The 27,673-nt window shown below is 39.2% G+C and overlaps 1 protein-coding gene across 2 annotated transcripts in view; it reads left to right on the top strand.

The window, feature by feature from the left end:
- TECPR2 (tectonin beta-propeller repeat containing 2) overlaps window positions 1–25,677 on the top strand; it is a 44,505-nt gene extending 18,828 nt beyond the window's left edge. For both annotated transcript variants that reach the window (XM_040067213.2, XM_040067214.2), the window contains 8 exons: window positions 1,164–1,305; window positions 2,532–2,772; window positions 3,518–3,607; window positions 4,434–4,667; window positions 8,232–8,380; window positions 21,937–22,078; window positions 23,038–23,187; window positions 23,429–25,677. In XM_040067213.2, coding sequence (XP_039923147.1) covers window positions 1,164–1,305; window positions 2,532–2,772; window positions 3,518–3,607; window positions 4,434–4,667; window positions 8,232–8,380; window positions 21,937–22,078; window positions 23,038–23,187; window positions 23,429–23,586 — 1,306 coding nt within the window. In that variant the 3' untranslated portion in view covers window positions 23,587–25,677. The remainder of the gene's footprint in view (window positions 1–1,163; window positions 1,306–2,531; window positions 2,773–3,517; window positions 3,608–4,433; window positions 4,668–8,231; window positions 8,381–21,936; window positions 22,079–23,037; window positions 23,188–23,428) is intronic.
- The last annotated feature ends 1,996 nt before the right edge of the window (window positions 25,678–27,673 follow it).

Here is a 27,673-nt window from a genome sequence, read left to right as displayed (position 1 = left end):
CTGTGCCATGATGGTTTTAAGGAGCTCTCTGGTTTTTTGAGAGGAGTTTTTTCTTTCTTTTTTTTTTTTTTTTTTTTTTTTTTTTTTTTTTTTCCCTGAGATTAAATGTATGCATTTTCTTGGTCATCCACACAGCTGGATAACACTTCTGCACTCCCCAGCCACAGATTTTTATAAATATTTTGTGTAGTTGGTATTTATCTTTGTAGTTGAGCCCATGCTCACCTTAGTTTCTTTGTGATAAAGTTAGAAGCGCTGAGTCTCTACTGCTGGCTTTGAGAATGTAGAATTTAGTGTCTCTTGTGACATCAGCCTGGCACAAGTTTAGGAAGAAATTCAAGTTCTTGTCCTCAGGTGATTTTTATCTACTGAATGTCTTATTGTGAAAGCTCAACTTGTGCTACCTCCCAGCCTGGTATTTGGCTTTTGAACAATCTGAGACACTGCTGTGTCTTTGTTCAAATGTGAAATTTGCTTGAGCTTTAATGAGTTTGTTTAATGAAAATACCTGCATGACCTACACCTTGGGTACATTTCATGTTCTTGGGCTTTGTGTTAAAATTGCAGGAAGCAGTCACTATTTGTTCTTAAATTATCAAGAAAGGTTATCTGAAAGAACTAGCATTGTTTGCTACCTTTTCAGTGTCTGATATGATCACCTGACCCTATTGACTTTCTGAACTTGAAAATAGTTTACTTGTGCAGGAAACTTAGAGTCCTAAATTCAGCATTTATCTTTGTCATATAGTTAAGTTGAGTTTTCTACTTGTGGTCCCTGAACTGCAGGTATTGTTTTCAGAATAGGTCAAGGAAGTTAAGGAGATACATTTATGAAGCTGTTTTATCAAAAGAACACAGCTCTTGATTGCTTATTTACTGAGCAAAATCGGGCTTGTTTAGTTTTATTGTTATGTATCTAAATTTCAAATCTTGACATCTTTGAAAGACTTGTGGGGTTTTTTTGTAGTTGAATGTTTTTTACTTAAACAAATAAAATATAAAGTACTGAATAACTGAAAATTTAATGTCAGATGTGTTTTTTAGCTTGGCCCCACTGATTTTCAACTGTGTTAAACTATAAACATTGTAATATCTTCCTTAAGATACCATTAACATAAATTTCAGTTAATGTTTTTAACACTTTCACTTGTTTGCATTTCCAGTGAAATGCAAGCTTTGGAACCAGTGTGCATAACCCTTGGCGATCAGCAGACATTATGGGCTTTGGATATCCATGGCAATCTCTGGTTCAGGACTGGTATAGTTTCAAAGAAACCACAAGGAGATGATAACCATTGGTGGCAAGTAGGCATTTTTTAATTTTGCTTTCAGTTTAGTCTTTTACCTTGGGTTGATTATTTTCGTTGTTTTCCCTCAAGATTCTAGGAAAAAATTCAGTTAATTGCTTGATATTTTATAGTACACTTTATTCAGTATGTTGAAACTTCTGTGTGGCTATGGCTGCAATCCCTTTTTTGTGTCTGCTATAAAGAGGGGAGGAAAACCATCCCATGGTCATCCAGAGCAGCATTGCAGTGGCTTTCAAGAGCACAAGAAGTGCTCTGCCAGGTCATAGGACATGCTGTTGAGGCAGAGCATCAAGTCTGACTGCTGAATGCGGCCTCTTCTCTTGTCTTCCAGTGCCCATCCTTCTCCTTAGCTAGAGAAAATCAATAAGTCACCATGCAAGAGGATGAGTTTTGCATTTTTCCATTCAGTTGAAGTTTCTTTGGGTCATGTGGAGCTGCTTGCTTCAGCCACAGTTCATGTGGGTGAAACCACACCAAGTACTGTCCGGTATTGATTTGGAATTCCTGACTCTGGTTTCTCCAGCTTTTCTTGTTTTCTCCAGAGACAGGAATGGGGAGGAAATGAGTAAAAATGGTCTTACAGAAAATTTGTCCACATGCCTACCTTAGTTACAAGAATTTTGATCTTTGTGCATGTATAATCCTTTTTTTGCATGTGGCCATCATGAGTAGCTTGGCTTTGAGGTTATTGGCAAACTGCTGCTTTTTTAGTTGCTCTTAGGCATTTTGTTCCTTTCTGGGAGTATCCCAGAGTGTTGCCAGTTTACTTATCCATGACAGAACTTGGGCAATTGCTTATTTAGACCTCCTTCTGCACTATGAATTAAAATGTCCATGAGGTAGTTGCAAAGGAGTATTGCATTCAAGTTTCTGTCATGTGGTTTGAATTCCCACACTGTGCAAGTTTCTCTCTTCCTTTGGGAAATTGAAAATTCACCTCTTAGTTTGCAGAGTTTGGCATGTTTTTAGAGGGAGACATCCTAAAATAAAGGGCTGTCTTAAAATGCAGATTTCTGAATGGATTGTTGGTTAGAAAGGCGTTGTAAGCTGGTGGTGTTTAATACTGATCGTGGCTTATTAGCAAGACAGTTACTCAAAATGTACCATTTTTGTTTTTCCCTTCCTGCACTTTGAATATTTCTAAAAAAGCTTCTGGTGAAAGATTGTTCACCCCACAGCTTAAACTAATCATCAAGAGCACTTTTTTCTTTCTCCTCCCAGGTAAGCATCACTGATTATGTAGTGTTTGACCAGTGCAGCCTGTTCCAGACCATAATCCAGGCAACTCACACGGTGGCAACAGCAGCTCAGGCACCTGTGGAGAAGGTGGCTGACAAGCTTCGAATGGCATTTTGGTCACAGCAGCTTCAGTGTCAGCCCAGCCTCCTTGGAGTTAATGGCAGTGGAGTCTGGATCTCTTCAGGCAAAAACGAATTTCATGTAGCAAAGGGAAACTTAATAGGTTGGTGTGCCTTTGCATCTTAATTTTTTTAAGTTAAGAATATTAAATAGGAGATAACTAACTACAGTTCTGTCACCACAGGAATTACCTATGGCAAGTCAGGGCAGCTTGAACTTGTTTAAAAATTAAATTAAATTAAATGATTCATTAGCATTTGGTCTTAAATACTTTCTCATTTAAAGGGAAATATTTTTCATGGAAAGGTCATTGTCAGTCAGTGAACTGTGCACAAGTTACGGCTTTTAACACCTCTTCTGTGGAATAAGAAGGCAGTCTTAAGCTGCTGAACTTGTTTTATCTTGCACAGTGGACTCTGGCTCATGATGAGTGTGACTGTGCAAGACAATGTTATGGTTTTACAGTGCAAATAGAGGGATTGCTTTATTTTTCTTGCTGCAGTTCTCAAAATAGAATTCTGATTAGGTACATTTCTTTGTTTAGGTAAACTCTAACAATACATCTAGGAAGTTGTTTAACCTTATCACGAAGTTGGTCCCCTGTTGAAGACCATTAATATTCTTCTTTATCCTCTTCTGCACTCCCAGTTTTCTCTCTGTGTATTTACATAGGTGTCAGGAGGAGGTTCCCCCCTCCCCTCAACAGTTTCTTGAAAGATTTTCATAGAAAATCTTGTCTAAAATATATTTAATACTTGATTGCAGTAAAATGTCTTTTAAATTTTAAATAACAAATTTTAACAGAAAACTTAAGTTTTCAATTAATACCGCTCGTTCTTTCTTTCAAGGCACGTATTGGAATAATATTGTGCCTCGTGGTACTGCATCTGCCACAAAATGGATTTTTGTGTTGGCTTCCCCAGCTTCATCTAAAGAAGGTTGGTAAATCAACAATGCAGGCATATAATATCTGATTTTTAAACAGAGTGGAATTGATGGTGTAAGTAAATAAATATCCTGAATTACTTCAGATTTTGGTTGTCTTCTCTGTTTGCAGGGATATGAAGTAGGGTGGAAGTATGTCTGTAAAACTACTGGAAATTAAACTAATGTATTATTCACTCTCACCTTTGGTGTGGAGCAGCATTCAGCAGAGAAATGGGTGGTCCTCAGAAGCAGCAACTTCCTAAACTGCCAAAGCATGAATTGCCAGAATCTGTAATTGGAAGTTTCAGAGCATGCTTTATTGAAATGCCTGATTCTCCTGTTGGTGCAGTTATTGCAGTAAAATTGCCCATTATTGGTATAAGTGAGACCCTGTCAGGGAATTGAACTGCTGGTTGCAATAGTTAGCAATTGCATTGTCTAAGTACGCTGGCTTTAGTGGCAAAAACGTGGTTTAGAGCTGAAAAAGAATGCTGCTTTTTAAAGGCTATTATCAAGGATAAAGAAGAGCAAAAGAATAAAAAGAGGTGATAGTGCACTATTACATGTGTCTTCTCTGTATTAGTTCCTTCAAATGAAACATTTCTCTAAATGAGATCACTTGCTACTTCCTTTATTTGAGAAATGGAGTATTTAAGTGCCTAAATATGGGCTTAGGATGTGTGTTTGTATTTCAAAGCTTTACCCTATGAACCTAAGCCAAGAAGCTTTGGTTTTGCCTCCAAATGTACTGATCATTTCTTTCAGAAAAAGTGGATGTGTAAGCTTTCTCAAAGTGGATTAGGAATTATTTTAATAACAGAAGTGTCCTTTCCATAGGAAGCTTTTTGTGGCTGTGCCAAAGCAACAAGGATCTGTTTTGTGTCAGTGATCAGAATCCTCATTTTCGTCCTTCTACGGTGCAGCTGCCACCAGAGGCTGAAATGGTGCACTACTCTGCTTGCCAGGATGCCATCTGGGGCTTGGATAGTCTCGGGCAGATATTTATCAGAACACTTTCCTCTAGCTGCCCAACAGGGATGCATTGGACAAAACTGGATCTCTCCCAACTAGGTATGACATTTTTATTGAGTAGACATCTCCTAGCAGACCATATTTTCCAGAAGTATCTCTCAGTTTACTGATGTAGAATATAACGTTTACTGGATTAAATAGTACCTGTTGGCAGGTGATAGTAAAACATCAAAAGCAGATGTGGCTTTCAAAGAGTGTTCTGCTCAGCCTTTTCCTGGAGATAGGAAGTTTTCTGTTTGCAAGATGCTTTATGTGTGTTCAGTGCATCTTGCAGCTGGTCAGTCTGAGGTGGCTGGGCCTGACACGGTGCCGTGCAGGGGCTCCATCAGCTTTAGCTAGGCTGGTTCTTGTACCTCAGTGCAGCCATAATCACCTGGTCTAGGGCACAAAGGTCTGAATTTTATGGTTAAACACAGTTTTTTTCAGAGTCATCAAAGCTTCCTGCCAAGGAAGAATTACACTCCCAAGAGTTGCATCATTCATGAGTGATGCTGCTGTTAACACTCATGTTCAGATTTATAGTGATGTAATAATTCAGCATAATGCTTAGAATGTGATGCTAGTTAACTGGTCTTTTCGTTCGTTTAGGTGGTTGACCATGATTTGATCACTGAAATGTAGTCACAGTTTGGAGTTTGACTCTGGGTAATCAGGCTATTTGCCAACTTCATGAGTAATATTCTAATCAGATTTATTTCTTTAATAGTATGACTGTTAGAATATTCTTACCTTCATGCTAATCTGCATTCTGGTTTCAGGTGAGACTAAAGGAAATTGAGACTATGCACCATTCTCTCCCCATTTTAAAAATAATTCAACTTGTGTGCAATTTTTCCATTATGATGGCAGTGTTCATGACTGGTCTGAGAACAGACAAGCAATTTTAACTTAAGGTTTACGGAAAGGCAGACATAGCTGGCAGAGCTTAGGCCTCATAGTTTATAATAGTAGAAAAATTCTAAAACATGCTTTTCAAAATTAACCTGTTAGTCAGTTGTGCACCAGTTGTTTTTCAGACTTGATGGATTGGTTCTGAATCCCTCATCATACCATAGTTTAAGCACTGATTGATGCCTTTTACTGAGCTGCAGGATAGATATGGTCACTTTGTCCTTTTCATGTTCCGTAGTGTTGTTTGAAACTCTTCTCATGAATCACTGCTTTCCAGCAGTTTAGACAGTAAGTGTTTAACTGAAAAAATAAATAACTTCTGGTCATTGTCTGAAATCTCAAAAGAATTCATACAGGAAATCAGTGTAATTGGTGTTCGCTGACTGTAATTCCTAGCCTGTGAACTTCAACAGTTCAGAAATTCAGCCTTTACATTCAGCAGTTTCTTTCAGCTCTGTGGCACATGGTGGTGGCATAGAAGAGATTTGAGGTCAGGAGGTACTCAAACACTCCAAAACACTCCATTGTACTTAACATTTCACTGAAATGTGAAAATGTTTTAGGCATTTTTTCCTCCATTTAATTGCGTGTGGTACATCACTGCTTAACAATTGCATATCCATTGCTATAATAGAAAAGCCTTTATTTGTTCTAATGGGGCTGAAGAAATTGGAGAGCTATTGTTACTGTTCAAGTTCACTCCAGAAACATTAGAACTTTAACTGTGGTGGGCAGGCAGGGTGGGATCAACTACCTGTAAAATGCAGTTCAGGATTCTCTATGGATGTGGTGGGATTTACCAACATTAAGGTTGAAATATTCCTGTTAGTTGGTAGTATCTTGCCTTTTACATTATGGACTGGGAGTAGCACCCAGTGGATGATTTTGATCAGCGTTCCACTATCACTATCAAGGTTTCTAAACACAGTAGAAGGACCTTTAGGTTTTAACAATAAACAATACTGCTGGTTCATGCTACTTGCTCTAGAACAGTTGGTGAATGTGGTTGACATGACCTTCTCCTAAGATACAAACAGTAAGTGGGAGGAGGGAGAAACCCCAAAACGTTTACGTAAGGGCTGTGTTTTTGAATATCAAATTTTACTGTAGACATAAATAATGTCAGCGATGCTGAATAGGTGATATGTGATTCCACGTTTGAATGCCTGATGCTTGTCTGGATCAGAACACTTTGACAGCTGAGATATCATGTGACAAAGCCATTGCTTCAAGTCATACTTTATTAGAGGGAATAATGAGGTTTTAAGTAAGAATTTCACTTTGCAGCTCAAAGTCAAGCCTCTGTCTACAAAAGAAAGTTGCTGTAGATGTTCTCATCCCAAGCAATAGAAATTTTTGTTTGTCATTTTGGTTTTTATATGAAGCTGTCTGGTTAAAGGAAATTTTGGGATGAGATAGGTTGATTTCTATTCCTGTGATTCAGAAAGTTAAATAATTTTGGTTAGTGAGATCTGTTTACCACTACAGATAATTAAAATATAAAGCTATGTTGTCCTGTTGTTTCCTGTTCTTTTTCTCAGCAAGCCCTAACCAATGGGAATATTGCATTGTGCAGAAATAAATGCTTTGAACTTGCGCTCTGTGGGATAAAATTCCAAGGCCCTCTTGAAGGAATGCTGTGTCTGATGCACTTTACAGGGATTTGTTGCCAAATTTCACATCCCTGAAAACAGAACTGTTACCAAGAATGGGATATCCCAAGCAGCACTGGCATGTTCAGTTAACCAGCAAAGGCCTATTTTTAGAGTCTCTAGTTTGGAGTCTGACCAGAACATTCCTGCTGTAGTGGATCTGTACTGCATGGGTCCTGCTTTCTTTGGAACTTGTTTTCCATTACTTAGCTTTGTTTCGTCCAACGTGGGGTGAAAATAGGAAATCAAATGTTAGATACATTACATCACATGGCTATTTTAAAATGAATGTGAAAGAGTAAGAGTTTCAATAGACAGTTAAGTAGCAGTTCTTTTTAGTCTAAAATACCAGGTATGCATCTCCACTGTCTTTGCAGGAAGCTAGACCAAACCCAAAATTCCAACACACCTCGCCCTTCTTTGGCGGCTTTGTTTTCATGGTGCTGACAGGTTTAAAATACTGCTGCACATTTGAGCTTGGTGTAATAAGTATGTACAGTGGTGAATATAAATCCATTTGAAAATCAGTTCCTTTATTTACAGATGTGACACTGGTATGTTAACACTGAAATGCATAACCTGTTTGCTGTTATAGTTTTGAAATGCTGGTGGCATTAGGAATGTTCTTTGCTGACTGTATTAGCAGATCAACACCTTTAAAAGTCTCTGAACTTAGCCAGCTACAGAGAATAGTTCGTGTTAGGTCATGTGAAAGTTTGTCTAGGCACTGATAACATTTGTCATGGAATGTTTCCCTGCTTGAATTTGGTTATTGTAATAGCGTATTTATAATGTGCTTTAGAAATTGCACTCTCCTGTGACTAAAACATTTATTTTTAGAAGAGAAATTTGTCACATATGCACTACCTGTTGGTTTTATTCATTGTATCCAGCAATTATTTTTTTTTTTTATTCTCTCACAAGTTGTATTAACTTCTAATCATTTTTATGTGCCTGTGTTTAGAGCGTGTTTAATACAATGAAGTCGAAATACAAGTCCTGATTATTAGCTGAATTTGAAAGGAAAGTGCCGGGTTGCTAATAATCTCTTTGTTACTAGGTGGTGTAAAGTTGATCAGCTTGTCCTGTGGAAATCAGCATGTTTGGGCCTGTGACACCAATGGTGGCATTTATTTCCGTGTAGGAACTCAACCTCTTAACCCAAGTTTGATGCTTCCCGCGTGGATAATGATTGAGCCACCGATACAGGTAAAATGTTGATTACAATTCTCTGTAACCCGGCGGTTTAGCTCAATGCTAAACAATAAAACAGTAATTTTAGCATTCATGGAAAGCAGTAGAGCCAGATTTTATAGCAGTGTGGCACTGAGCTATGCCCTGAGTACGTTCTGTGTGCTAAGCAAGAGGCTGGATGGGCAAACAGCAGAGAGAAGAGGCTGTGGGAAGGCTCTGCTCAAGTGGCATGGTGCTGAAGTCCCTGCCACCCTCTTCCTTTGTCCTCACCCTTGTGACTCTGGGATGTTTGCTAGGTGCTGTGCCTGAATTCAGGGACTTTCCTTCTCATGCAGTGCTTTGTAAGCATGCAGTACAAATGCAGCTCTTTCCCCTTGTTACCGGAATGGGCAAACTTTATGTCCTTTCTACCTGCCAGCTGGGAGGGTCAGAGTTGAAAGAAGCCTCCTAAAGTAACCTGAAAGCATATTTGGAAAATATAGAAAACTGACAAAATCTGTTTGTCCAGTGTCTGTTTGTTGTTTGGGTTTTAGTTGTTTTCTTTCTTAATCTCTCCTTAAACCACAGTGCTTGCTTTCATTGCTGCTCTAATACTTTGCAAGTTAATCTCTGAAATGGGAGTAATTTCTCTTGTGGGTTGGGACTGCTGTCATGGAGCTGACCTCTGACTGCTGATTTCATTCTTTGGTCCTTGGCACAAAATCGCTTGAACTGAACTGTCTGCTGGTCTAGCGCAGTAGCACTGGATGTGCTTGCATACTTGATGGACATTTTATGATGTTACAGGATTGCTCCTAAAGAGTATGAAATGCGTGATACTTTCAAAAGTATACATTAAGAAGTAGAAGCAAATCTGTGGCAGTTGAGTTGCAGTAATTTATTTGGTTTTTACATAATTTGCTTTTAGTTCTGCTTCTCTCTCATCAGCCAGTTGTTGACTCGTGTGTATCTCAGGGTGTAACAGCAAAGAAGGGCAGGGGAACAGGGAAATGAAAACTGCAGATACGCGTCCCATCAATGAGCACAGCGCTGGTTAGATGACTAATTCTTCACTGGGAATGTGATTCTGGAGAAAATGGTGACTTGTTTTGCAAAACAGCTGGGCAGACTGATAAACAGGTGCCAATACCACTTGCAAAAAGGTCTTTGTTCCAGTGCTCGTTCTTGATGTGCTGCAAGCCTTTCTGATGTAATCTGTAACACATTGTCCCTGCTAACAAAGGGGGTAGGGCAGCACGAAGAGGACACCGAAGGTGTCAGTGATGATGTCTGCCATAAAGGCAGTATTCTTTAAAAAAATAGGAAGAAACATTCCATTTAAACTGAGTTTACCAAGAGGCAGAGAATTAGACTTGTGTACTATCTTTTTACCAAACAGAACAGCCCAAAAAGATGGTTCTCTATGCTGGTAGTATTTTCTCTGTACTAAGGGATTCTCTACTTCTCCACTGAAGTAGATTAAACTACTCGATACAAAGGTGTTTACAAGACTTGGGAATTGCTGTGGCTCACGATCTGGCAGTGAATTCCTTATGTAGAAAGTGGACAAGGTTGAAAATCAAATTATTTCCCATTATCTTATCAACAAAGCTGGGTGATGTTGCCTTCCAAAAATTATAACCTGATACCCAGAGCAATGTCGTTCCTTTTCCTGTTATCTTGCCAACTCCTGACATGGCAAATTTAATGAGTCAATATGAAAGGGCAAGAATTCAAACATTGCTTGTAGAGAAGATGAAACCTTTTGCATTACATGCTTGTTTTGAGACAATTCCAGTGTGTTAGAACAAGTCATTAAAGGAGCAGCCTTTCATGCTTTTGCAGAGGCTTAATGCAAAATAAGAAAATATGTGAACTTTAAAAGTATTTCCAAATGCTAACTTAATATTTGGAAAACAAATATAACATGATGTAGGCTGAAGTGTTAAGTGAACAATATTTGCTTATTAGGAACACCTTTCTGTTATCTGTCCCTTAATTGACTTTGACACAGTTCTTGCTGCTTAGCTCTTATGTTCAGACCAACAGAAATATTGTAAGAAGTATTTGTGAATGATTTGGCCATTTTCTGTTTGAAGAAGGAAATCAAAATTGCTTTTCACTTGCTTCAACTCCAGGAGCGCTCTCAGCATAATTTAAATATCCAACTATGGCTATTTAATTCCCTAGTAAATGTCAGAGCCAATATGACTCGTCTGTCCCAGATCTCATGACTCAGGAGCAGCTTGTGAGCAGCTCTAGACTCTGCTTTTATGGTGTCACTTCTCCTTAAAGGAGTGCTGCAGTTGCACAGCATTCATCTTTGCGTAACTTCACAAAGGTATTCAGAGACTGCAGTTTTGATGAGATTTTGCTCATGCTAAAATGAGTGAATATAATTTAAGCTCAGTCTTTGGCTCTGTGATGCTGTATTTTTTTCTTAAATCAAGACTAAACTCATTCTTGTCTGTTACTCTTCCCTCTGTACCTCCTTACTGAAGCGTCTCTTGAGATGAAGAATAAGATTATATGTTCTCTGCCCTCCTTTTTTATTTTATCCGGTACATCAGAAATAGTTGATAAAACCATTAAGAGTATCTTGAGCAGTAGTAGTTTATATATAGCTGTTTTCTGTGATTCATCAATTTGGTTCTGCAGTCTTAGAAGTAAAGTAATTATGTAGTTAAGCAGCTTTTTGGAAGCTGCTTCAAGGACATTGGCAAAACTGATCAAAATGCTTTGATGAAATTATTTTAGACCAGGAAATAGAAAATGTTTTTCCATTCTGTTGTTAACATGCAAGATAAAACCATCATCTGTTGTAACGTCTCAAAAGTCATTCATATTTTTACATGTATAAAAATCTTAATTTAAAAAAAGAGCAGGAAGTACAAATATTATTTATATAGATAATATAGAATATCTTTTTATGTGTGTATCTTTATTATTATTTAATTCAGATTTCTGGCTTAAAGGAAAAATAACAAAAAATAAAATGGAAAATTAGAATAGACTGTAAGACTAATTTATATGATTAAAGAGTAGAGCTTGATCAAAAGGAAAAAGTCTTTAAATTTCTTTCAAAGGCCCCTCCAAGTTGAATGGTTTGAAAACGATTCTTTGAGCATTTCAACTTTTATTTCTGGTACCTTCTGAAGAAGATGACGAGACAAAATCTGATCTTGAGAAAATCTTACTTCCCACAGTTTAAAAAGTGGCCTTAAAAGCTACCTTTGCAGATTTATATTAAGGCATCTATCAGATAAACAACTTTATCTGACAGAATTAAAACAAATATTTGTAATGAGTGACTAATCATCTACTCATTGTAAATAATCAGCCTTACTCTAAAAATAGATTGAGACATTTTATTGTCGCTTCTATAATTGCTGTTCTTTGCTCATTTGTAGCCAAATTTCATAGAAAATAGAATTGAAAAAGCGATGTTATTAAATCCAGAGGTGTGTTTAAATATCCACATAGCTTGTCTGAATTACAAACTACAAGGGCTTTGTTTAAGGAAACGTTTGGCTACTGCATAAAGCTTTAGTTGATCATTTGTAGTTCCCAGGGTCTCAGCGATGAGAACTCCTTGACTTAGTTTGCCATAAAACGGTCACGAGCATTTTGCGTGTTTCAAGTTAGTGAAACTTTTGATTTACTGCTCCTCCCATAAACAGCCTGGTAATTGTGTCTCTGTACTTTAAGCTTGGTATTTTAGGTAAGAGAAATTCTTATAGGTAGTAGAAATTCTTACTGATGTAGGAGGAGTTACTTTTTTCTTGCAGACTGACTTTGAAAAAACTAAATTAAGGCTGTTCATGCTTTCACAGTCATTCAGTAGTAATAAAAACTGTAAAACAAGTGGTAATCTAAAAATACCGTTTGAAATTTAGGCAAATTATCTGTAGTTCTGAAAAATCAGGATAGATTTAACTTCTTTTCAATACCTTACCTTGAATATATGTCAGGAAAAGGTAAGGAGTTGGTTATGCTTTGCAGATGAGTGTTGACTTGTTAGAAACAATTGTCATCATATTTGTTTTATTTTCTTTATTTAGATAAAATTCTGCTTACCTTACGGAACACTTAATGTGGATCTGGGAACTTTCTTGTTCTGCATCTGCCTTGCTTTTGCATTTCTCAGTGAGATTTCTGTTGTTATTAAGGCCAGTTCTGCATTAAGTGGTACTTAGAGGAGGAAGTGGTGAGCAGTCCTTCAAGATCAGATTTTGCCATTAAGCTGAAACGTAGGAGGGGTTGTTTGAAATGATCTTCAAGAATTGAATATTGCGAGGGGAAGGAATTTTTTCTGTTGAAAATACTTTATAACTTTTGCTTCAGAATCATCTGTGCTATTTTTGAACATCCATGTCATGGAAGTCTCTGTTCTTTCCAATACAATATCCACATGCCTGTTCTTTCCAAGTCCAGTGGTTTTCACCAGCACAGACCAGCTTGCATTACTCAGCCATTGCACAGACGTCTTCTGAGTTATCATGAGTTCTACTTTGGAGTGCTAAGATGAGATTCAGAGGAACTATCTTTTATTAACCAAAGTCTGCTTAGGTTGGAGATGTAACTCATTAGGCCTGATTCTCTCTAGACCAGACTAACTAGTCTGTTGTTCTATATATCTTCACTCATGTGAGACCTCTGAAAACATTATTAGGGAGAAGATTTTCCTGGAGGACTGCACTTTTCAAGATGATGTAGAGAAAAGCTGTTTGGCAGTAGTAAGAGCAGCTGTCTCAAGGTGGGTTGCAAATAAGTATAGGGGATCAAAGCTTCTGCAGCTGAGTCTTTTGTTTAGCTGATTTAGAATGCCATAATGTTTAAGTTCAAGTCAGTGCTATTCTTCACAGGCATGCCTATCTTAAGTAATTGTAAGTTACATAAAAGATGCTTTTAGAGGCTGAGAAAATGCAATTTCAGCATTTGTTCTGAAGTTGCCCCGCGCTGATTCCATTGCTGAGCGCAGTGCTGATTATCTTCCTCCTTGTTGCTAGTTAAGAAAACTGCTGTCACTATATCTCAGTGTATTTTGCTGCTGTGGAGTTTTAGCCTTCTGATACTTGTTTTAAGGCACTGCTATCGCCGTGTTCAGAAAAGCGTGCGTGTGGCCTGTCACGGGAGATAGCAGTTGTTATCAGCACCAGAAGCTTCAGATCACACAAAGTGCTCAAATTAGGGTACACCCAGAAAATTCAGTAGGCAGTCCTCCGGTGTCCTTGTAAAACGTGATCTCAAGGGGGTGTATTTGCTTTTTGACAAGACTGGCTTACATTTAAAACGATTGTGGGAAAGAGAACCTTCAGTTTACATACTTCAATTTGGTCATTACTTGGAACATCCTCATACCTGCAACTCTTCCAACATTCCCATATTTTGGTTAGTTAGCACAGAATTAGATATTTAATTATTTTTCAGAGAGATGAAGAAATATATTTAATATTCAGTTGGGCAAATAAAGTAACCACAACTATCTTTATGTTTTGAGAGTTTTTCAGAGTTATTCTATTAAAAAATAAAAGAACCATGGTATAAAAATTCATGGGTAGAGGATGATCATCATGATTTAGCACGTATGAGTTGTGGTTGCACAGAGTAAGGAGACACCCTGGGATGCCTGCTGGACACATCAGACCCTTTGACCTTGAATTAGGAGCTTGAAGGTCCTTCCCTATAACCCCCAAGAAATGTTTTCTCTCTTTGGTAAGGTATTTAAGTTTCAAAACTAAAGAGGGGCACTTTATGGGCGTAGGCTGCATGATGTTTCACTGATGCTTGTTAAAAGTGTGTTTATAAAAAAAGGAAAGGCCTTGGTTACTCAGACCTTTGCTTATACAAGGTTTTTATTACCGAGTGTTAATTTATGTTCTGTTTCCTGGGAATTTGCACTTAGTGTTTACTTAACACACATTTCTGTAAGTAATTCATTCTTATTCTCCTAATAGTTAGTTCTTCAGTATGTTATTAAAAATACCTGTAGTGGTAATTACAGAGGGCTTATCTCCTATATTACAGTTTATAATCTTAGTTATAAAACAGTGTGACCAGAAGACAGTTGGGCAAACCTGAGTCGGCCTGGAATTTGTATAGTCTCTAAAGTGGTTACATGAAATTTAAATTATTTATTTTTAAAATTGTTTCTGAGGAATAGTTGTAGTAAGTGTTTTTTAAATATTTTATGGTTCTCTTGAGAACGTGTTGAGTAGTTGCATGGGTCTGGTTTGATCTTTTCTATGATTTGATACCATATGTTGTCTTTCCCATGTTTCTGCAAGAAAAAATGTTGGAATAAGACATTTAGGGCTAACAGAAGGTAGAGGTCAAGGGATTTGCTCCTTGGCTTTGCTTTGTCTTCCAGATTGTGTTAGTCATGGACAGTACAGTAGATACATCCCTGGCTGGAAATACCCAACTAAGGCCTTTGTTCCTTTTATTCATTAAAGGCAGAAAGTGGGGCAAAGAGTCCTGTTATTCTAAGGCTTCTGAGGAAAATAATGCTCCAGTTTTACAGACGATAAATAGTTACGTTTTTCTGACATTTTAATGCCAGCTTTACTGAAGAACACGTGGCATCGAGGAAGACCAAACATACATTCATCTTTCCCGCTCCTGTATATTGCCTTGAACTTCTCTGCAGAGAAAAAAAAGCAGCACTTAATTTAGAAAGCTAATGCTGGAAGAGCTTTATAACATTCATTTAAATGGACCTCAGAAAATAATATGTAAATAGGCTTATACTGGGGGAGTCTAAGTTGCATTCTTTTTTGTTATCCTTGTTAGGAGGGTCTGGATGCTGTAGTCAGGAAAATAACCACATTAGTCTGATACACTTAGAGTGCTCGAGAGTGAGAAGTATCCCTGATGTGACCTTCTTACAGCCTGACCTGGACCCACTGAAGGTGTTTCTGATTTGTCTTTTGAAGGCAAGAACGTTTGTGCTGAACGTAGCCACTAACCTGTGACAAAAAGGACTAGGCTCAGACAGACTGATAATGTTATGTTTAGCCTTCCTTATCCTGGGTATTTGCAGCAGAACAGAGATAATGGAGGTTTGCTGGTACGTGGACTCTGTGCTCCTGAAAAGTGACGTGGAAAATGTTCTGGTGCCTTTTTTTTGTGTGCGTGTGTTTCTTTTCTTCAGTGACAGGGAACTTTAACCATTTGGGTTCAGCTGTGACCAATAAGACAAAACTTTTGAGTAGTATATAGGGGAGAGTGGATGGGGGAATGCGTTAGTTTTTACTTTGGATTTTGTTTGATACTACTGTTTAAGGTAAATTCTTACACTGAAGCTTACTTCTCAGTGGTTTGCGTAAAGAAAGGAAGTAACTTGCACAGAATTGTAGAGCTAATGGACAACTTGATAAATATGTTTAGCATAGACATTGTTTCTTGATATCATTTAACAATTTGCCAGTTATGTGATTCCTTCAACTTTATTTCATTTTATCAACACCGTTTTCACAACAGACGTGAAAAGCTGGTTTTCATTTTTTTTATTTGCAGTAGACAACAAATATATCCATAGGTCTTAGTATATTGCTTTAATGTTGAAAAGGACATAATTAATAGTGTTGCAGTCCATGGTTCTGGTGGGAAATTCTTCATATCAAAAGACAGAAAGTGACTGAGGTGTTTGTAGCTAAGGCACAAGACCAGAGGATGGGGAATCTGCATTCTGACTGGCTAAAACAGTCAGACTTCTGAGATTTTTAGAGTTTTGAAATGTTTGGCACCCCAAGTAATAGAAAAACAATGTTCTGCAATTTTTTATCAAATAGCACTGGATCTATGAATTACCCATAACAGGTTGATCTCTCACAGTGGCGATTATATTGTGGATAAATGTATAAACAGAGTTTGGTGCGTCAGAGCAGGAAGGCTGAGAGATTGCTGCAAGGTTCTTTAAAATTCCAGATTCTCTAGTAAATTACAAATAGGACAGTGTTTCACAGTCAAGGTATATAAATCTCATGAATGCTGTTGGAAGTTAAACTAGTTGAGTAAAGGCTACGCTGAAATAATTTATCAGTTTTCATGGTTATCAGTCTCTGAAGTGTTATCAGCAGATTTATGAATTTGCAGAGATATCTCTCTTTAGTGCTTGAGAGAACTATGTTTAACCTTTAGCTGCAGCTGTAGAGATTTTTTCTTGTTATATAACTTACAAAATACTTAAAGCATACATATGGTAATTAAAACTTAGCCAAAATGGGAGATACCTGAGATAGTATCAGCATGATTGTTCTAAGAAAATAGTACATTTATCTCAAGAAAATTTAAAATTAATCTCATCCACCTTACTGTGGTAGCCATGAGAGTACCTTCTTCTTTGTAGATGGCTTCTTTCTGTGTAAAACATAATCCAGAAGTCAAACCTTTGCAACAGGCTCTAAGAATTGCCTGTATTTGTTTCCAGTGGCTTGTCCCTGGTTTGTGCCAAAAGCTGCTGTATGTAATGATGTCACTGTGTCCTGTCAGTTGTGTCCTTTAGTGGCTGTTCCACCACAGAAAGCTGGGGGGTAGAGGAATTGCCTGGATCCTTTGCAGTAGGAGTAAGAGGATTGTTTAATTGATGTGAGGTTATCAGAAAGAGCTGAGTAGCCTGAAGAAGGAGGAGAAGCTGGAAGTGAAATATGCAGAGTGGTAGGGAAGCTTAAGGACAAAATGAGTTAGCTTAGAAAAGCATAGAATGAGTAGAATATTTAGCTTTTAAACACATTATTTTGAATTTGATTGTCATTTGCTTCTTAGATGTGTTGGTGGTGCAAGAATAGGGTAGAAATAATTGCTTTGATTACGCTTGAGCCTGCCGTGGTATAAGGAGCAATTTAGCTGAGATTTGTGCAATCCCTTTTGTGGCGCTCCTTTTGGGCCTTTCCTCTGCTTTTCTTAACTTGTAAATCTGTAATAATACACAGGCACACAGGCTTAGGTAGTAGGTTTAAGCACTCAGTAAGTCTTTTTGGATGGAAATACCCCTCCAGCTCTTTCTTGGAGAATTATCTTCTAGACAAATGGCAGTAGAAGAGAGGCATGGGATTCTGACATATGAGAGTGGAGAGCAAGGTGCACAAATCCCAACAGTTCAGCAACAAAAGTCCCACCAAAGCGTCAGGCACTGTTTGGGACAGATCTTGGTTGGAACATGAAGTGTATTGCAGAGCACAGACAGACACACTTTGTGGTGTGAAGGCCATAGGAGAAAATCCTAAATCTGGAAAAGAGGTGGCTATCTAGTAGAATGTGCTAAGAAGGAGATAAGTGGATTTAAAAAAAAAATAGATGAAAGGCAGAGATCTCCTGTTCATGCAGTACTTCAGCCTGCACAAGCTCGTAACTGCCCAGCTCCCTTGTGTGAAAACGTGGGACTGCAAAGAGCAGAATGTGGTGAGGGATGTGATGGAGCAGGAGGCTGCACAGGAGTGAGGCTCTGCCCTGTGGCAGTGATGTGGGGAGGTGAGCAGGGACAAGTAGGGAGTGAGAGCCAAGGTGTGTGTAGAAAGAAGGAAATAAAAAATGGAGGGGAGAAATGGAAACTGGGCCAGGACTAAGGATCACTTCCAGCAAAAGGGGCAGAAAGTCCAAATGGGAAAATTGTGTGGGGTTTCTGGGTATTTTTTTTTTTAATTTATTTATTGTTTAGTGTGGTTTGGGTGTTTGATGGGTTGCTTGGTTGGTTTTGGATATGTTTGGAGGTTTTTTGATGTGGTTTGTTGTTTTGGGGTTGGGGTGGTTTTTTTTGGTTGGTTGAGGTTTTTGTTCAAAACACTAGTTTAATACCAATCTGAAAGTAGCTAAGCAGCTATGTATTCCATGTAGTCAGTGCTTTTTAAGACAATTAGTGCCTTTATTTTTAAGTATAGTTAAATTCACTGCAGCCACTTGTGAATTTGCTGTGACCACAGGTAAATAAGTTGATCCAGCCTCTACCAGCCTCAAGCTTCCAACAGAGGCCAAATACCTAATGAGAGGAAAAACATGAGAAGATAGTCTGTCAAGGGCCTTGCAACCTGAACAGACAGGATTGATTTGGTGATGCAAGTCAGGTTTGGTTGTAGCTTGGTCAGGCCCAAGTCAGCACCAGAATTTTAAAAGCAAAACCAAAGCAGGTAACTGTTATGTACACAGAAGGCCCATCTGGGACTGGGTTGTGTGCTTATATATACGTGCAGATCATGTTTCTGTATCCCTTGGTTTATACATACAGGGAGATACTTGCTCTTCTGTTTAGCACTCTGGAGTTTTAGCTTATGCCATGGGGCTAAAGCAGGGAATGCAGTGCTGCTTTGTGAGCATGTGATGTGTTTCAGACATCATACTGTCTTCTGCAATGCCTTTACTAGGCTGGTGTGAAGAAAAACTTTTATTAAAGTTTTAATTTAATATCTATGTTTTATGCAAAGTTTTGCAGGATATTTGCAATCAACCTGCTTGGATGGTGTATTTTGCTACAAAATCATGATATTATGTCTGTACCACTGATTTTGAACAGTAGTTAAGGCAAATCTCTGTAGAAGCAGGTGGAGTAAGGACATGCCTGGGAGCAGAATGGGAAGTGTATTTTGTTTGTTTTTGCCAGTGGGTAGCGTTGTGGATCCTCTCCTGCAGGTGTGGCTGCTCCAGTACTGTGGTGCTCTGCAGTGAGTTCCATGGCTGTATTCCTGTAGAATGGAGGACGGGCAAGAAGGCAGATCATCGTTTCATTGTAAAGAGGAGACATTCAGACTGTAGAAATGTACTGCTTTAGAATATGCTTAGAAATAAAGTGCAGATTTAATAATGTTAGGAAAACTTTCTGTCAAGCAAGAGGAAAATACTGCATTTTGTGCATTTCATTGGAAGAGCTTCCTCTTCCAACTTGCAGTTGAAGCTGTATCTGATTGGAATAGCAGTGGTTAAGCAAGCGCTAACATTCTTCTTGTAGGTGATTTTAACCTACCAGACATCTGCTGGGAACTTAATGCAGCAGATAAGAGGCAGTCCAGGAAGTTTTTAGAGTGTGTTGAGGACAACTTTTTGTTGCAGCTGGTGGGTGAGCCCAGCAGGGGAGGGACTATGTCAGACACGTTGTTTACAAACAGGGATGGGCTGGTGGGAGATGTGGTGGTTGGAGGCCGACTGGTGCACAGTGATCATGAAATTATAGAGTTCTCAATATTTGGTGAAATGAGGAGGAACATCAATAAGACTTTTACATGAGACTTCCAGAGGGCAGACTTTGGCCTATTTAAGAGACTTATTCAGAGAGTTCCTTGAGAAGCAGCACTTAAAAACAAAGGAGTCCAGGAAAGGTGGGTGTGCTTCAAAACAGAGGTCTTGAGGGCACAGGAACAGACTGTCCCTGTGTGATGAAAGATGAGTGGACGAGGCAAACGTCCAGCCTGGATGGGCGAGGAGGTTTTGAAGGAACTTAAGAATAAAAAGAGGATGTATCATCTTTGGAAGGAGGGTCGGGTCTCTCAGGAACTATTTAAGGGGGTTGCAAGGGCATGTAGGAAGAAAATTTGGGAGGCCAACACACAGTTTAAACTTAATTTGGCAACTTCTCTAAAGGATAATAAAAAATGTTTTTACAAATATATTAGTGGTAAAAGGAAGGGTAAGACCAACCTTTGTTCTCTATTGGATGCTGGAGGAAATTTAGTAACTGCGGATGAGGAGGAGGTAGAAGTGCTTAATGCCTTCTTTGTCCCAGTCTTTAGTGGGAAGATGGCTTGTCCTCAGGACACCTGCCCTCCTGGGCTGGTAGATGGTGTCAGGGAGCAGAATGGTGCCCCTGTTATCCAGGAGGAGGCAGTCAGAGAACTGCTGAGCCATTCGGATGTTTATAAATTTATGGGCCCAGCTGGGATCCATCCCCAGGTGCTGGCAGATGAGCTTGCTAAGCCACTCTCCATCATTTACCAACAGTCCTGGCTCACTGGCGAGGTTCCAGATGACTGAAAGCTGGACAGTGTGACACCCATTCACAGAAAGGGTGGGAAGGAGGTGGTGGGAAGCCAGTTAGCCTGACCTCACTACCCAGTTAAGGTAATGGAGCAGTTTATACTGAGTGTCATCACACAGAATTTACAGGATTGCCAGGGTCTCAGGCCCAGCCAGCACAGGTTTAGGAGAGGTAGGTCACGTTTGACCAACCTGATCTCCTTTTATGACCAGGTGACCTGCCTGGTGGATGCAGGAAGGGCTGTGGATGTTGTCTATTTGGATTTCAGCAGGGCCTTTGACACTGTCTCCCACAGCACACTCCTAGATAAGCTGGCAGCCCGTGGCTTGGACAGGAGCACTCTGTGCTGGGTTAGGAACTGGCTGCGTGGCCGGGCCCAGAGAGCGGTGGGGAACGGTGCTGCATCCAGCTGGGGCCAGGCACCAGTGGTGTCCCTCAGGGGTCTCTGCTGGGGCCAGCTCTGTTCAATAGTTTTATTGGTGACACGAATGTGGGTACTGAGTCTTTCAACAGTAAATTTGTGGATGACACTAAGCTGGGAGTGTGTGTTGGAAGGTAAAGAAGGCTCTGCAAAGAGACTGAAATGATTGGATGGATGGGCAGAGTCCAGTAAGATCAAGTTTAATAAGTCCAAGTGCCGAGTCCTGCACTTTGGCCACAATAACCCCCTGCAACATTATGGGCTGGGGACGGTGTGGCTGGACGGTGCCCAGGAGGAAAGGGACCTGGGGGTGCTGGTGGACAGCTGGCTGAACATGAGCCAGCGTGGCCAAGAGGCCAATGGCACCTGGCCTGGATCAGGAATGGTGTGACCAGCAGGAGTAGGGAGGTCATTCCTCCCCTGTACTCGGCCCTGGTGAGGCCACACCTTGAGTGCTGTGTCCAGTTCTGGGCTCCTCAGTTTAGGAAGGACGTTGAGATGCTTGAGGAGGCAACAAGGCTGGTGGGGGGCTTGGAAAACACAAACCCTGTGAGGAACAACTGAGGGAATTGGGGTTGTTTAGCCTGGGGAAAAGGAGACTCAGAGGTGACTTCACCACTTTTTACAACCTACTGAAAGGTGGCTGTGGTCGGGTGGGGATTGGTCTCTTTCTCCAGGCAGCACTGACAGAAGGAGAGGACACAGTCTCAAGCTGCATCAAGGGAAATAAAGGCTGGATATCAGGAAAAAGTTTTTTACAGAAAGGGTGATAAAGTACTGGAATGGTCTCCCCAGAAGGTGGTGGAGTCACCATTCCTGGGTGTGTTTAAAGAAAGACTGGATGTGGCACTCAGTGCCATGGTTTAGTTGGAGGTGTTAGGGCTGGATTGGATTCGATTATCTTGGAGGTCTCTTCCAACCTAGTGATTCTGTGATTGTTAGACTTGAACACTGAACATTAAATATGACTATCGTTATCAGTAATGATACATTCATTCATGTTCCTTTTGTACTTACAAAGGGCATAAGTTCTTGGAAAGGGGATCATTTTGTACAATAGCACATAAAATATCAGTTACATTTCTCCCTGTCTTTAGTATCTGGTAAATATTTTACTTCTCCTTTGCACTTCTGTGAAAAACAAATGCTGCATTAGTACAAAGACACAAAAGTAGTACAAAGTTTAAATACTGTGCTTAATTTTTATAGCCAGTAGGAATCAACTTGGTCAGCATTCATTCAAGTCCAAATGATCAGATGTTGTGGGCAATTGATAGCAAATGGAATGTCCACGTACGAGTTGGAATTACAGATGAAATGCCTGTAGGCACTGACTGGGAACATGTACCAGGTAAAAATGAATGCATCAGTTCCTTGTTGTTTCTGACATTTTTTCAGTGTATTTGTTTTGTTTATTCTTTTTCTTGTTGCTTTTTAAATTGCAGTAATGCTTAATTTTTTTTTTTTTGGCAATCAAATGTTTGATAAGGGTTATCTTTTAAAGAGAACCTTGATTTCACTTAAAAACACTGAGTAGTTAACTGGGAGAAATACGATTTTTTAAATTAATTTCTGTTGTGTTATTTCAGCTGCTGCCACTCAGTTAGCGGTACAGTTCCCTTTCAGTTAAAACTAAAGCAGAATTCCTAAGCAGTAGGGAGACTGTTGAAGCTGTGGGGTTTTGTATTTAATTGTGATATCCCATGAGTTTTCTGCCTAGATGAGGGTAACGCAAACCTTTTGCTATTCTGCACATCTTTCTACTAATCCTGTGTGCCGGATATGTTGTGGATTAGGCAACTACTTTTGCCTTGCCTTTAAATGAAACTAAACTTTGTTTCCTTCTAAATAACTGTGCATTGATGCTGTCTGCTTTTTAAAGACTTGTCACTGCATTAACTCAAGGCACTTAGTTGCAGAGTACTCTTGTGAAGAGGGGGCAAGAGTCCACAACGTCTGTAATATTAACCATTTTTAGACAAATTCAGATTGTAATTGTTGGCTTATTCCCCATGTGGTAGTCACATACAGTGAGGGCTCCAAAAGCATGTTATTCAGGTCCTGTAATTGGATGTTGCTTCTGGCTGGGGCTACATAAATTATATCCATGTTGGAATAACCCTTATGGTCAGTTAGATGCAAGGGAGTACCAAGTCGGCAGTTAAAAAGCTTTTTTGTTCACCAGTGCTTCATGTAAGAATATATAAACACTACCATAGTCTTGATGTCTGCTCTCAAAGTACTTTCTGCAAGTGTCCTTGGTCTCTAGGGAAGCCTGACTGTTCCCTCCTCATGCCCAATTCCCTGTAGGTTTGCAGGCCTGCCAGCTGGCTCTAAGCACCAGGACCGTGTGGGCGCGCTGCCCCAACGGCGATGTCGCTCGCCGATACGGCGTCACGGACAAGAATCCTGCCGGGGACTACTGGAAAAAGATTCCTGGGAATGTCTCACGTTTAACAGGCAAGTTGGATCTGCATGGCATCACAAAACATGGTGGTGTCTGCTTTGAGTTCTACCTGATGGTGCTCAAGCTGACCATATGCAGGGAGAGCTGCACACACTGTTTCACCGAGGGTGTTTTTATCACATTAGTAAAAAGCTTCTCTGGGTATTGGGAAAACAGATCCAAATATTATTTAGTCAATGTTTAGAATTGGAACCTGCTACTGTAATTAAAAGATGGATAATTTCTGCTTTGCAGTGACCCCTGTAGATGAACTGTGGGCGATCAGTACGTCAGGATCTCTCCTCCAGCGTCTCACGAAGACCTTTAGCCATTCCCATAGTTTGCAGAAAAATAATGACACCTCTGTTCTGCTTCACCCTGATGATTTGGAAGATGAATGGGAAGTGATATGAAGTCTGTCAAGCTTGTGAAGCAGTGAAAAAAACAAGAGGACAGAATTTCTGTAATGTATGTACAGAGTATTGGATCTAAAAGCCACTCATATTGGACCTGTGATATTAGCACTTTTGTATTGGAAAACTGACCTGTTAAATAGCCTCCAAGCTGTGAGTTCTGATGTTTGTTTCATAATCTTTTGGGAGACTCTTTAGGTGTGGCATACTGCCATTGTTATACTGTACTACTGTAGAAACTCCTTTGAAAATACAACTCTTAAGTTAACCTTACTAGCAATGGAAGTGAGTACTTCACAACAGCATGCAACTAATGTATTGATTTTGAGAAGGAATTCTGTTGCATTAAATATTTCTCTACAGAGGAAACATTAAGCATTTCTCAATTTCTTCTTGTATTTGGAACTCCGTACCATACTGATGGGATCTCTCCCTAACTCTTGTACATATATTTATTTTTCCTTGCAGCATGGAAGCAAATATAGTGAAGTATTTCTTAGCAAGATCTGAGAACATCATGATTACACAGTATTGTTAGAATGAACTTTGTTTCATCCATTTCCATATAAATAATTGCAAGGCTATACTAACCTTCAATTTCCAGAAATTTTGTTCATAATTTGGCTTCATTCACAAGGTAGAGGTTTGGATTACACCTAATATCAGGGGGTCTTTTGCCCATTTCCATAGCCATTAGGAAGCTGACAGAGTTTTGGGGGTGAGTCCCAGTTTAGAATAAGAAGAGGTCGCTCGTTGGGTTTGTAGTACAAAGCAGGAATGTACAAGGCAGCTTTCATAATTCCTGTTGTGCTGTATTTGTGCCTCCAGCCAGTGCTTTAACATTTGGGCTCATATTGTTTTGAGTACCAAACTTAGATATATTAAGATTAAAATGGTAATTGATAGAATTACCTGTATATCCCATTAAAAATTGTGATATTGTGAGAAAATACTTAACAATATTCTGATTTTTAGCTATGTTAGCTAAATTTTGAAGTGTCTTATACTTAACAGATGTTGCAACAGGGGTATGTGATGAACTGGGAAGTAACCTACGTTAATCATTGCAGTTTATTTTTCTTTATACTAAATCTTGTTTGAAAGATACCTCATCTTTTTTAAGCAATAGAACTATAGATGAGAGAACCTGAGTTCAGTATGTAGGTGGAGGAGTTACTTTGTGTTTGTTCTAAGCTTATAAATCATCAGAATGTTTTAAGCAGCTGCTAACCAATACTGTAAAAGAGCCAGCCTCAGGAAAGGCCAAGAGTTGAAAAGTGGGGACATTTTCGGTTTTCAGAACGTAACACAAATGGAAAAGGATATATTTTCTTTTTAACCTCTGTTCTCTTTCAGAATAGTTCATGCTTGTACTGCACTAAACTTGGAACAAACATGGTGCAAGGTGAGAATGTGTATTGGTGGAGAGAGAACCAAGTTATGTTTTGTTTTGGGTTTTTTTTTCAGTAGCACTTGTGGTATTCGCTGTCAGTTCTCAGCTGAATCTTAATCCTACAGGAAGGACAGATTTATTTCCCTTATACAGATGATATGTTTGCTTCTTTGCTATCTCATCTCTGTACAGAGATTACCCCAGAGGGATTCTTCTAGCCTGTCTGGAAGTGGATGGTAATGGAATCAGCTTGTGAAGTAACCTAGTCTGTTTTATGCAAGCATAGCTTGGTGTCTTGAGGACCCCAAAGAAGCTGAAATTCAGCTTGAAAGTATCTTAGGGCAACTCCCGAGTCAATCACTTTGGAGAAAGGACATGAGACAGAACAACTTCTCTGTGCCCTCCAAGCACCAGATGCTGAAGTACAATGGCATTATTTAATAGTGACACTTTTGTATTACATTTTTCAAAGTCATCTTAGTAATGGTTTGAGCTTGCTAGTTGTTTATTTACTGTATAATACTGTTCCTTGCTACGGTCGTTAATATTCAATTGGTGTCAAGAGCTCTTACAGACTACTTTTTAGGGTAGTTTCAACAAAATTAGGATGGTTTTTTTTACTTTTATTTCTGTATTTAGGCTTTTGGTTTTGTTTGTGCTTTAAGACAAGTGCAATAAATTAGATTTTTAAGAAATAAATTACTGTGGTAAGACTCATCTTTTGTGTGATTTACAAGAGAATTCCCTATGTCTGGCAGTTGTCTTGTGAAGGACTCTGCTTATGAAATTCTTCCCTAATGTTGCCCCAGACCACGTGGTAATGACAATGTAAAGACCTGGATACTGTGCAGTTTATTTTATATTTTTTTTTTAATTTTGACAGGTGTGTGAAGCCAGCAAAAGGTTTGTCATTCAAGCAAAGACAATTAAACATGTCTCATATTTGAATATTAAGCTTGTTGCCTCCATGTTAAGATAGTCTTGCTGTAATAGAAGTAAAAAAAATTCTTTCCTTAAGTGCTGAATGAAAATTGCATGTTGAATATTTAGCTCTCAGTGAAAAATATGCATTTGTGATTCAAGCTAGAAAATGGTCCAGCAGAAAATGGTGATTGTACCACGTGTGCTGTTACTGCACCCTTCCTTGAATTATTCATTATCTGAGCACTTCCTGTGTTTCTGGCATTTTACTGGAACCGCAGCTCTGGCTTAAAAGAGAACACCTTGGCTTAGCTTCCCAAAGGAGAGAGCTGTTTCCTGACTGAGTTGGGACCTGGGTAACTTCACACAAGAGAACATAACAGTGATTAATGAGGCTTCTGACTCTTAAACACACTTCCAGCCCCAGGAATCCTGTTCAGATTCAGATGGCAGTGTCCTTGCTAATTATCATAGCTTTTATCTTGACAAACTGGTTCAGCTGCCTCTCTGACTCCTGCAGGGAAATAGTAGTCTCCTCACAGCACTGGTTCCTTGCTGTTATGCAGGAGTAATCCTGATGTCACAGCTTAAGGAAGATGGCTGTGATGAGTTGTTGTGAAATCAGCCATCTGAGATAGATGAGAAACTCCTGGTTCTCTTTGTCTCACAGCAGTGAAAATAAATAGGATCATGTTAAATGGTACAGAGAAATATCTTTCAGTAACAAGTGTCAAAGGAAGTATACAAATTCCTTAGGTAAGATAGTAGAACTGTTAATGTGAAACAGTGCTACAATTAGGGAAATTACAGTGAGAAACCATTCTGAACTTGGGTCATTGTCTAAACAGTTTTATTTGTGCAGGTACAAAATTTCACATTCAGCCTTCATTACCTGTTCAAAGAGTGTCTGATGGAATTCACTGGGATCCCCCCTTCTTCCCACACACTTGGGAACATCAGAACCCCATAACTGCCCTATATTACTTTTCAATAGATGAGGTTTGCCAAGCATTTCAAAGTCACTTGTGGGCTATTTCAGACTCATGTGACATTCTGGTTTATATTTTTGCTTTTCTCTTGAAAGTCTCTTTAATGAGTGAGCTTTTGGTAATTGTTTTAGCCGGTTCTAGGTAGATTTCAAGGAACAACCTTGATACACCTTTTCAGTAAATGCCATTCTGAGTATAAAGGCTTGAAATTCAAGTGCTTGTATGGCTTTGCCTGGGTAATTAGCAGTTAGTGAATCATAAATTGTTTATGAAGGTTTGGAGTTCTCCTCATTACTTTGGTATAAATCCTCAGGTCTCCAGATTTCACACTAACTGACCCTGTCTACATCCCATCCCTACTGTCAGGAGTACAGAGGTAAGACTGGATTGAGGATTTCCAGCTGTAAAATGTGAGATGCAAACTTTATTCCTCTTGCAGCCTTCCTGAAAGCCAGTTACATGTTGGAAACAGCATTATGGTGGCAAGTAGCCTGCAAAGAAAGCTGATGGGTCCTGTGCTAAACAAAGTAGATCACTCTGATTTTTTGATAATGAGTTATCTTAGTTAAGCATTCTCACATCAGCAGGACAGAAGATAACTTGCAATTTATAGAACTAGATTTTAATTACTGAAAAGCAAAAGCTGAGTTGCAGTCGTTATCTTTCGTGAATTACTACAACCAGAGCTCCACCAATAAAGATTAAAATGTCTGGATGAATGAAATTATCTCCCTGGTCTGCTGAATAGCAGTATCTAGGTTTATCAGTAATGGATTTCTCACTG

This window comes from Hirundo rustica, chromosome 6 (assembly GCF_015227805.2).
Source record: "Hirundo rustica isolate bHirRus1 chromosome 6, bHirRus1.pri.v3, whole genome shotgun sequence".
Classification (NCBI taxonomy): Eukaryota; Metazoa; Chordata; class Aves; order Passeriformes; family Hirundinidae; genus Hirundo; species Hirundo rustica.
The sequence above is the reverse complement of the archived record's forward strand: the minus strand, read 5'-3'. Positions and strand labels throughout refer to the sequence as shown.